The sequence below is a fragment of the Ursus arctos genome, unplaced genomic scaffold, assembly GCF_023065955.2.
Source record: "Ursus arctos isolate Adak ecotype North America unplaced genomic scaffold, UrsArc2.0 scaffold_1, whole genome shotgun sequence".
Taxonomy (NCBI): Eukaryota; Metazoa; Chordata; class Mammalia; order Carnivora; family Ursidae; genus Ursus; species Ursus arctos.
In genome coordinates, this window is record NW_026622763.1 from 78,139,173 (window position 1) to 78,151,611 (window position 12,439).

At 37.3% G+C, this 12,439-nt stretch overlaps 1 protein-coding gene across 1 annotated transcript in view; it reads left to right on the forward strand.

Moving 5' to 3' along the window:
• Positions 1-12,439, forward strand: part of LOC113250565 (cytochrome P450 20A1) — a 63,827-nt gene that overhangs the window by 48,111 nt on the left and 3,277 nt on the right. Inside the window, exons 10-11 of the mRNA XM_026492145.4 lie at positions 4,104-4,215; positions 5,388-5,452. Of these exons, the coding sequence (XP_026347930.2) occupies positions 4,104-4,215; positions 5,388-5,452 (177 nt within the window). The remainder of the gene's footprint in view (positions 1-4,103; positions 4,216-5,387; positions 5,453-12,439) is intronic.

A 12,439-nucleotide genomic window follows, 5' to 3' on the forward strand; every position in this document is an offset into this window, starting at 1 on the left:
ACAATGTGGCAACTAAGCATACATTTCCCATACAACCCAGAAATTCTCCAAGGCATTTACCCAAGAGAAATGAAAAAAATATGTCCACACAGAGACCTTTATGCCAATGTTCAAAGCAATATTATTCATGATAGCAAAAAGCTGGAAGCAGTCCAGATGTTCATCAACTGATGAATGGATAAACAAATTGTGTTATATCTGTGCCTTGGAATATTACCAAGTGGTAAAAAGTAATATAATATCAATATATACAACAACGTGGATAAATGTCATTATGTTAAGTAAAAGAAGTCAAACACAAAAACCGCATACAATATCACTTCCTTAAGGTGAAATTCTAGAAGAGGCAAAACTATTGTGATAGAAAGGGGGCCAGTGATTGTCTAGGGCCAGGAATGGGGAGGGGATCAACTAGCAGGGAGAATGAGAAAAGTTTTTAGGGTGAAGGAACTGTTCTATATCTTGATGGTGGTTGTGGTAACACAGTTGTACACAATTAGTAAAGTTCATCACATTGTACAGGTAAAATACCTGAATTTTTATATGTAGATAATACCTTAATTAAAAATATTTTTTTCTCTTTATTTTTTTAAAAGATAGTATTGATTTATTTGACAGAGAGAGAGAAAGCAGCAGAGGGAGAGAGAGAAGCAGGCTCCCTGTGATCCCAGGACCCCAGAATTATGACTTGAGCCAAACGTTTAACCGCTTAACCGACTGAGCCACCCAGGCCCTCTAAAAAGATTTTTTAAAATAGCAACTGTGACTGCTTAGGGTGTTGGAAGCAGGCAACCAGCCCTACCTTGGAGCCTCTTTTAACTATAGAAAAGAAGATAAGGAGACTTCTGTTACAAATTCTTCAAAATGTTCGAAGTTTTATTTATTACTTTGAATATAACTACTTTTCATTTTAGAAGTAATACTTGTCCTTTGAAGTTTTTATAATACAGAAGTGTATAAAGTAGAAGATGAAGGTTTTTTTTAAGTGTATCCTTAGATGATAATTGTTAACTGTCTTTACTATTTTTCCAGTTTTTTTCTATGCATATATACATATATATTCAAAATAAAAAATTTCAGAATGTTTTATATAAAAATATAATTCTTCTGTAAATTCCGTCTTTTCCCTAAATATTTTGTGGACAGTATTCTTAATATGTATAACTCTACCACACCCAGTCAGTGATTAAGTTCTGTTGATTTGACTTTCCAAATAACTTTTAGTTGGAAGTTTAATTTTAGTTCTTTTCATTGCCCCCACTATTCAGACCGCCATCAACTTGGCTGAGATAGTTCAACAGCCTTGGATCTTGCTCGCCTCTAATCCAGTCTCCAAATTGCTACTGGACCCTATGACTGCACACAGTAAACACTCTGGGTGCTTTACCCATACCAATAACCTAGGACCAATTCCAAATCAACAGTCTCTGGGCATCAGAAGTTTTCAAAGCTTCTCAGATGATTCCAATGTGTTCTAATTCTGATGCTGAATCACTGTACTAGTAATCTTTCCATACCTGGGGAGTCAACATCTGGGTGGATGACTCCCCAGTTTAAAATCTTTCAGTGATCTCTGGCTGCCCTTAAGATAAAATTTAAACTCACCAACATGGCTTAGGAGGCATTTCAAGAGCTGGGCCTTAAGTTCCTCTCCCACCTTACTCTCATTATTTGTGCCTGTTCATACCTTGGATTTAGCTATACTGAGATTCTTTTTGTTTCTTCAAAGCTATAGTACTCTTTCTTATCTCCTGTCTGCAGACTACTCCTTTGTCTAGACTCTGTCTTCCTTTCTCTTGTAGCTAACTCCAGTTTTTTCTGCAGGTTTCAGCCTAAAGTGCTTATTTCTCTGCAAAGTCTTTTCTTTAGTTACGTGCACCTGCCATGTGTTCTCCAAAACCCTGAACTGCCTTTATCATAACAGTTACTGTGCTTTTTAAATTGTTATCCTTATTTTTTTTTTAATTTATTCCACAGAGATAGAGACAGCCAGCGAGAGAGGGAACACAAGCAGGGGGAGTGGGAGAGGAAGAAGCAGGCTCATAGCGGAGGAGCCTGATGTGGGGCTCGATCCCATGACGCCGGGATCACGCCCTGAGCCGAAGGCAGACGCTTAACCTCTGTGCCACCCAGGCGCCCCTTAAATTGTTATCCTTGATGTCCCTACCTCTCTGGCTTTCCCTGCCAACTAGACCTTGAATCCCTTTGTGGGTATCTGTCTTATTCACTATTGTAGCTCAGTATCTAACATGGTGCTTCTAATATGGTAGGTACCCAGTAAATAGTTGTTCAAAGAGGAAGGGAAGGATGTTTCTGTTTTTGTTTTTGTTGTTTTTAAGTATTATAAACAATCAACATTCCTATGCTTGCATTTTTTTATATTTCCAATTGTTGCTATTAATAAAGTCCTAGAAATGAGATAATAATGTTATTTAAGTATATATACAATAGTTCAGTGTTTATGATTAGGGGCTATGGAATAAGGCAAACCTGGGTTTGAATCCTGTTGATACCACTTCCCTGCTATGTGATCTTAAACAATTGCCTTATTTCTAAAAATCTATAAAATTAGAATAATAATAGCATCCCTGAGGTTCTTATAAGGATTAAATGAAATACTGCATAGAAAGTAATAGAACTAGTTTGTGGTAAGATTTCAATACATTTTAGCTTTTATTATTGTGATGTACACCTAATATATTTTTTAAAGATTTTATTTATTTCATTTTTTAAAAGATTTTATTTATTTATTTGTAAGAGAGAGAGAGAGAGAGAGCACAAGCAGGGGGAGTGGCAGGCAGAGGGAGAAGCAGGCTCCCCGCAGAGCAAGGAGCCTGATGCAGGACTCAATCCCAGGACCCTGGGATCATGACCGGAGCCAAAGGCAGATGCTTAACGGACTGAACCACCCAGGTGTCCCTATTTATTTATTTCAAAGAGAGAGAGAGTGCATGTGCAAGCATGAGAGGGGGGAGCACAGGGAGAGGGAGAAGCAGACTCCCCACTGAGCAGGGAGCCTGAAATGGGACTCCATCCCAGGACCCTGAGATCATTACCTGAGCTGAAGGCAGACGCTTAACCAACTGAGCCACCCAGGCGCCCCTACACCTAATATTTTTAGACATATTGCCAAGTTACCCTTCAGACAGGGTATACTAGGGGGCGCCTGGGTGGCTCAGTCGTTAAGCATCTGCCTTCGGCTCAGGGCGTGATCCTGGCATTCTGGGATCGGGCCCCACATCAGGCTCCTACCCTGGGAGCCTGCTTCTTCCTCTCCCACTCCCCCTGCTTGTATTTCCTCTCTTGCTGACTGTCTCTCTTTCTGTCAAATAAATATAAAATCTTAAAAAAAAAAAAAAGGGTATACTAGTTTATACTTCCAATAACTGGATATTAATGTCTTTTTCCCCATGTTTTATTAGTATTGTCTATTGTCATTCTTTTTCATTTTTGCTAATCTGGCAAGTAGAAAAATTTGCTTTAATTGGCAGTCTTTACATTGTTAAGGAGGTTGGGTATCACTTCATATGTTTCTAGGCCATTTGTATTTTGTTGTATGTGAATTGTTTCTTTATATCCTCTGTCCATATTTCTTTTGAGGTATTTGATTATTTTAATTGTGGATTTTTAAAGAGCTTTTGTACATTACAAATATATATACTTAAGTATTTTTCCTAGTTGCTTTTCAGTTGTAGTTAATGATTGCAAATATGTAAAAAAAAATTTTTTTCCATAGCTGGATTATTTGTATTTTTCTTTATGGTTTCTGCCATTATGTTGGTATTTTTATAATTTTTGAGTAGGAAAGTTCTTTATTAAAATTTTTTAAATCCTTTATTAAAAATAAAGGACTTTTCTACTCAAAAATTATACAAATACTGTTTTGAGTTTTCTTCTGGTACTTTTAAAGTTGTTTTTATTTGTTTAAATTTATACATACCTGGACTTTATATACCTCTAATATATAACTTATTTTCAAGCAAATTAGAATTATGATGTGACTGTTTACAATTAGGAAGGTTATTAAAGTTGTTAAAAATGTATGTACATTTCAAACTGCCTTTCCCAGAGCTAAGAACTGTAAAAAAAACTTTTTTAAACAGATATTGTCGGCAAGTACTTTGTGAAACTGTTCGGACTGCCAAACTGACCCCAGTTTCTGCCCGGCTTCAAGATATTGAAGGAAAGATTGACAAATTTATTATTCCTAGAGAGGTAGGCAACATTTGGTATACTTAACTCATTCGATTATTCTTTTCAACTTTTTTAGTGTGTGTTTTTGAATTGTATTGTCTAAAGTGTCTAATAAATGATACCTATTATTAAAGACATAGTTATTTTAAATGACAATAATATATGCTCTTTAAGGGTATAAACAATATAAAAGAAAGTCTCCCTTCCTTACATGTAAATACTTTAGTATTTTTGTGGATCTTTTTCTGTGTATGCATATTACTCTGTATGTGTATATACACATACATGTATGTATTTTAAAAACTGAATTTATATGTGAAAAGTTGCTTTTCATATATCATTCATTAATTTGCTTCTTTCATTAGGTGTATTGTGGTTATTAGTACAACTGATACTTGATACAGATCCAACTCATTATTTTTAATGTATGTATAGTATTCCATCACACAAGTGTGTTACAGTTTATTTAAGCAGCCCCCATTGATGGAAATTTAGGTTACATCATTTCTTTTGTTATTACAAATTATATACTTGTATATAGGTATTGAGTAGAGCCTTAGAAATAGAGTTTTGGGGGCAAAGTGCTATGTATGTTAAATTTAAATAAGAGGCAATTTATATTTTTAGCAACAATGTATAAGAATGCTATTTCTCTCCATATCGTCACTACTGCTGGATTTATGAATTTTTTTACGTATTTCTTATATGAAATACTGTCTCATTATTTTAATTTGCGTTTCCCTGATCATTGGAGAGATTGAGCAGCTTTTCATACATATTTAACAGTTTGTGTTTCTTCTTTTGTGAATTATGTGCTTGTAACTCACTCTTCTTTCTAGTGAGCTTATGTTTTTTTGTATATTGTACATACTAACTGTCACTTATATGGGAAATATATTTTTCCTATTATTTATCTTTTTCTGGTGATTTTGGTGTGTTTTGTTTTTACTGGATACAGGTTTTAACTTTTCATAGTTAAGTCTGTTATTCCTTTAAGACTGCCAGATTTTGACATACTTAGGGAGGCCTTCACTGTAAAATCATCAAAATAATGGCTTGTGTTTTCTTTTGTTATTTTCTGTTTTTATTTTGTACTCATTATCTGTATTAAAAGAGCATTTAGGATGAGTTGGCTCTCTGGCTGTCATTTTGTCTTTGTTAGGCCTTGACTAACTAGAGTAATTTTTTTGCAGACCCTTGTTCTTTATGCTCTTGGTGTGGTACTTCAGGATCCCAATACTTGGCCATCACCACACAAGTATGAAATATCTGTCTTTATCTTTGTGATCATTGGTTTTTATGTGTTTGTGTATTTTGCATTCCTTTTCTAAGTTTTGAGGAGAAAATTTAATATGTGACAATGATATAACATAAGAAAGCCACCGCCTTCTCTTTGGTATCTTCTGTTCACTACTCTTTTTTTTTCGTGAATCCACTATCTGCTACTCTTTGTCTCTCCTGTTACCACTTCTATCTTAAGATCTATTAATTTTGACAACTATCTTTTCATTTCAGTAGAATTTTGGAATTCTTTTGTTGGTAAGTGAGTATTCTTCTGGAGTTTCTTTGTTTTCCTGCTGTTGCTCTCGATTATTAGTCTCTTTAGTCAAATTCAGAAAGTATGTAGATGTTGTCTCTATACGTGCTATATGTGAGAATGGCAGGGGAAGGAAAAGGTGAAGAACAAAGCTGCTACTGTTTGCCTTCTAGATAGGCATCAAGTAAAATTCACATTAAGGAAACGAGTTAAGATTTATTGCCCTGGTAGAAGGTTATATATTGAGTTGATTGGGGTTAAGACAAGTGTGTGGGGTGCCTGACTGGCTCAGGCATTGGAGCATACGGCTCTTGATCTTCAGGTTGTAGGTTTGAGCCCCACATTGGGTGTTGAGTTTACTCAGAAATAAAATCTTTAAAAAAAAAAATACAGCTGTGTGAAGTGCAGTGGGACAGGGTTGGTGGCATGGTTGAAGTACTTGTACCTATTTCTAGAGTATAAGGATGGGTTTATTAAGTGTTCTTATCATTGTTTTTAATATTATAATGATATTAAAAGAAATCTATTAATAAATGAAATAGCATGGGGCGCCTGGGTGGCTCAGTCGTTAAGCGTCTGCCTTCGGCTCAGGGCGTGATCCTGGTGTTCTGGGATCAAGCCCCGCATCAGGCTCCTCTGCTATGAGCCTGCTTCTTCCTCTCCCACTCCCCCTGCTTGTGTTCCCTCTCTCGCTGTCTGTCTTTCTCTCTGTCAAATAAAGAAATAAAATCTTTGAAAAAATAAATAAATAAAAATAAATAAATAAATAAATGAAATAGCAATCCTTCAAAATTTGCTATACGTCAAAAGTAAATTTTATATTCCAAATGACTTATAACAAAATTGAAGATATACATTAGTGGAAAATTTTATGCTTGTAATTTTAAAAAACTAATATTTTCAATTTTAAAATTGTTTAAAAAATTACCTTGGGGAAAATGCTAAGTTTTTGATAAATTTGAAGTGCAATATGAAAAATATAAGAACTTTTGCTGGAGGGGCGCCTGGGTAGCTCAGTCGTTAAGCATCTGCCTTCACCTCAGGGCATGATCCCAGGGTCCTGGGATCGAGCCCCGCATCGGGCTCCCTGCTCCACTGGGAGCCTGCTTCTTCCTCTCCCACTCCCCCTGCTTGTGTTCCCACTCTCTCTGGCTATCTCTCTCTCTGTCAAATAAATAAATAAAATCTTAAAAAAAAAAAAAAAAGAACTTTGCTGGAACTTTTGACACTATTTCTTCCCTCAAAACAGAGAATCTAGGTTACAAATTGAAAATATTAAAAAATATATAGCTAAAATGTGGAAATCATTTTCAGGAATCAAATATAATCAGACTGAGGAAATATTAGTAACATTGTATACTAATGAAAAGCTTTCTGAAGTTGTGCACCTCCCTCTTGAGAGACAATTGACAGTAACAAAAATATACGTAAACGGAGATAGTTAGACCCGGTGGAGACAGTTGATTAATTACTGTTTAAATATAACTGTCACACAGATAAAGATGAAGAGGTTAACTGTTTTCACTAAACTTAATGCTCTTGAGGTCAACATAGTATGTTTCATACCATTTTATAGCTGCATGGTATTCTATTTTATGCTATACCAGGGTTTTTCAAACTTCCATCCACTGGAGAACATATGGTGTTTGGTGATGAAGCTGCTATGAACATTCATGTAAGGGTTTTTGTGTGAACATAAGATTTCATTTCTTTGGGATAAATGCCCAACAGTGCAGTTGCTGGGTTATATGGTTAGTGCATGTTTAGTTTTTCAAGAAACTGCCAGGCTCTTTTTCAGAGATTCTCACCAGGAGTGTGTTTGAGAGATTCGTCTTCTCTGCAGCCTCAGTAGCACTGACTACTATCACTGTTTCTTTATTTTAGTTGTTCTAATAGATATGTGATGATATTTCTTTATGGTTTTTAGATGTTTTCTTTTTGAGTGAGTAACTGATATTAATGTATTCTCCCTATAGAAAAAATGTCTAGGTATGATAGAGGGGCGCCTGGGTGGCTCAGTTAAGTGTCCGACTCTTAATTTCAGTTCAAGTTATGATCTCCAGGGTGTGAGACTGAGCCCTGCTTCAGGCTCCGCACTCAGCAGGTTGTCTGCTTGAGATTCTCTCCCTTTGCCCCCCCCCCCCGCTCGTACTCTCTTTCTTTCTCTCAAATAAATAAATCTTAAAAAAAAAAAGAAAGAAATGATAGAAATACATTATTACTATTACCGTATTGGCAGTGTTTCAGAGCAAGAAAACCTGAGTCAAGTTCTATGATTTAAATATAAAATAATGTAAATATTACTCTAAATTATGAAATACTATCAACTTAAAAAAAACAGACTAATACAAAATTCTAAACTGAAAAGAATGAAGACAAATATCAAAAACCTCAGTATGGACTGGGACCAAGATGGTGATATAGCAGGCTCCTGAATTTCCCTCCTCTCGTGGGCACACTCAGTGTTGCTACGCATGGAGCAGTTCCCTCTGAGAGAAATCCAGAAACTAGCTGAGTGACTTCTACACATTGGCTAAATGAGAAAATACCCATACTGAAATGTATAGGAAAGGCTGAGACATATTCTTGCCATAAACCCACACCCAGCACAGTGCCATATAATCAGGAGGGAACCCTCAACTGCCAGCTTCTCCCTGAGAATTGAAGGGTTTGGACTACACAGTTTTTGTCCCCAAATTGAGGACTCCCACCTGAGATATGGGTTTCCAAAACACTTATTTCTGAAAGCCACCAGGGCTTGTGTTCATGAGTCCCACAGGCTTATAGAAAACAAAGAAGCCGTTCTTAATGGTGCATGATGGGAACACAAACATTTCCTGTGGCTTTTCTCCCAGGGCTCAGCAAAGAGGGAGCCGGCAAAAACTCTTTACCTGAAAGGAGGTTGACTGCATGTTTTAGAAGCTGCTGCCTGAGGGTCCAGCTTCTAGTTATTGCACATCTCCATGTAGTGGCCGTGATCCTCCCTGAAGCCTGGAGGAGCCAGTGGGCATGACCCCCCACCCAATTCACTCCAGTAAACAACAATAAAACCAAGTCGTAAGCCTCTCCCTTGTGTACACATCTAGTTTCCCAGTTTTATAGCTGCTATCTGAGGGACATGCCCAAATTACCTAACCCTGATAGCCAGGGGGTCTTGTATTCATAAGTACCACAGGACAATACAAACAGAGAAGTACTTATTAATAGGCATGCAGGTATTTACTGTGGCTGGCCCCCAAGGTTCAATCCAAAGAGGGCAGGCAAATGCCCATCTTCCAGTCTTTCTCAGGAAGGGATTTGACTGCTGCCACATTAACAAAGTGCAGTCCCTATCAAAGTACCAATAGTATTTTACAAAGAACTAGAACAGATAATCCTAAGATTTGTATGAAATGATAAAAGACCTCGAACAGCCAAAGAACACCATTCAACATAATAAAGGCCATATATGACAAACCCACAGCCAGCATCATCCTCAGTGGTGAAGAGCTGAAAGCTTTCCCTCTAAGATTAAGAACAAGACAGAGATGTTCAGTCTCATCACTTTTATTCAACATAGCGCTGGAAGTCCTAGCCACAGCAATCAGACAGGAAAAAGAAATAAAAGACATCCAAATTGGTAAGGAAGAAGGAAAATTGTCACTATTTGCGCATGATGTGATATTATAAATAGAAAACCCTAAACACTCCATCAAAGAATGATTAGAACTAATAAATGAATTCGGTAACGTTTCAGGTTACAAAATTAATATACAGAAATCTGTAGTATTTCTATATACTAACAACAAACCAGGAGAAAGAGAAATTTAAGAAAACAATCCCATTTAAAATTACACAAAAAAACCCCAAAACCTAGAAATAAATTTAACCGAGTGAAGAACCTGTACTCTGAAAACTGTAAGACTCTGATGAAAGAAATTGAAGGTGACACACATAAATAGAAAGGTATACCAGGGTGCCTGGGTGGCTCAGTTGGTTAAGTGACTGGCTCTTGATTTCGGCACAGGTTCATCTGCGTTGCGCAAATATCAGGATTTCCTTCTTTTTTATGGCCCAATAATACTACAGTAAACATGAGAGTACAGATAATCTCTTCAAGATAATGACATTGTTTCCTTTGAATATATATGCAGAAGTGGCATTGTATGGTACTTTTGTTCTTAATTTCTTGAGGAATCTGCAAACTATTTTCTCTTTGTGGCTGTACCAATTTACAGTCACACCAACAGTGTGCAGGAGTTCCCTTTTATCCACATCCTTGCCAGCATTTGTCATCTCTTGTCTTTTTGATAAAAGATATCCCAACAGGTATTAAATGGATAAAGAAGAAGTGAATATTTCCCTCTGTGTGTGTGTGTGTGTGTGTGTGTGTGTGTGTGTGTGTGTGTCTATATACATATACATATATCTATCTGTGTATAGATATAGATATATAGTGGAATATTATTGAGCCATAAAAAAGAAGGAAATCCTGCTATTTGCACATGGGTGAACTTGGACAGCATTATGCTAAGTGAAAAGAGCCAGACAGAGAACTGCTTTGTAGCACTTATATGTGTAATCGGGGAGAAGGAAAAAAAAAAGTCAAACACATAGAAACAGAGTAGAATGGTCCTTGCCAGGGGCTGGGGGTAGGGGTAGGGGAAATAGGGAGCTGCTAATAAAAGGATACAAACTTTCAGCTATAAGATGAGTAAAGTCTGTGGATCTCATGTATAGCATGGTGACCATGTGTGCTAATACTGTATTGTAAAATTAAGATTTGCTAAGAGAGTAGAAATTAAGTGTCCTCATCACACAGACACAAAATTGTAACTCTATAATGTCGTGGATGGGCTAATTAACTTGAGAGTAGGTCCTTTCATAATGTGTACATATATCAAATGATCATATTGTATACTTTAAATATATTACAATTTTATTTGTCAAATATATTTCAGTAAAGCTGAAAAAACAAAATCTCAATATTTAGGATTAAACTATTTTAGTTTGGCTTTCATTTTATTCTAATCCTTAAAATTGTTTTTTGTGGGTTTTTTTGTTGTTGTTTTTAAAGATCTTACTTAGGGATGCTTGGGTGGCTCAGTCAGTTAAGCATCTACCTTTGGCTCAGGTCATGATCCCAGGGTCCTGGGATTGAGTCTGGTGTTGGGCTCTCTGCTCATTGGGGAGACTGCTTCTCCCTCTGCCCCTACCCCCACTCGTGCTCTCTCACTCTCTCTCAAATAAATAAGATCTTTTAAAAAAGATCTTATTTATTTATTTGAGGTGGGGGGAGGGGCTGAAGGATGTGGGGAGAAAGAATCTGAAGCAGACCCTGCACTCAGCACAGAGCCCAACATGGAATCTGAAGCAAATTGTTCACAGACCACAGCCCAACATGGAGCCCAGTCCCATGACCAGGAGATCATGACCTGAGTTGAAACCAAGAGTCAGATACTTAACTGACTGAGCCACGCAGGCACCCCAATTGTGAGGTGTTTTATAAAATAATTGGAAAAATTAAGTTCGATTCTTTTTTGTTTAAGATTTTATTTATTTATTTCAAAAAGAGAGAGAGCGCACAAGCAGGGGGTTCAGCAGGCAGATGGGGAGGGAGAAGCAGGCTCCCCGCTGAGCAGGGAGCCTGATGTGGGGCTTGATCCCAGGACCCTGGGATTATGACCTGAGCCTAAGGCAGACGCTTAACTGACTGAGCCACCCAGGCACCCTATGTTTGATTCTTTTTTAGTCTAAAAATAGATAGATATCTTCAAGTAAAATAGGGTCTCAGATTTTCAAGATCGTTGATAAAAGGAAAAGCTGACTGGGGCACCTGGCTGGCTCAGTCGAAAGAACATGCAACTCTTGATCTTGGGGTTGTGAGCTTAAGCCCCACTTTGGGTGTACAGATTACTTAATTTTTTTTTTTAAGATTGATTTATTTATTTTGCGGGGGGAGGGGCAGAGGGAGAGAAAGACTCCCAAGCAGACTCCCTGCTGAGCGTGGAGCCTGACACAGGGCGCCATCCCAGGAACCATGAGATCATGACCTGAGCTGAAACCAAGCGTGGGACGCTCAACCAACTGAGCCACCCAGGAGCCCCAAGATTACTTAATTTTTTAAAATCTTATTTTATTTATTTTAAGTAAGCTCTACTTGCAATGTGGGGCTTGAACTCATGACCTTGGGATCAAGAGCCACATGCTGCACCAGCTAAGCCATCCAGGTACCCCAGAGATTACATACATACATACATACATACATACATAAAAACTTAAAAGGAAAATTATTTGATATAATGTTTATGTGGACTCTAATGTGAGTCTAGTATATTCCAGTAGTAAAAGGTAATTTACACTTTTTAAAAAGAAAATGAAGACTTCTTTTTTTTCTCATAGCACGGTTTAGGTCTTTCAACATTTGTCTTTTTTTTTTTTTAATTTTATTTATTTGTCAGAGGGAGAGAGAGGGAGAGAACGGCAGGCAGAGGGAGAAACAGGCTCCCCACTGAGCAAGGAGCCCAATGCAGGACTCGATCCCAGGACCCTGGGATCATGACCTGAGCCAGAGGGAGATGCTTAACTGACTGAGCCTCCAAGGCATCCCTAACATTTGTTTTTGAGAGGAATTTTTATATTCCATAGTGGGTGCATTTTTGGTTCTTTCTATATATCCCATTTCACCAGTGACTTTTTTACAGAATGAAATTCTGTACAGTAAAAAAA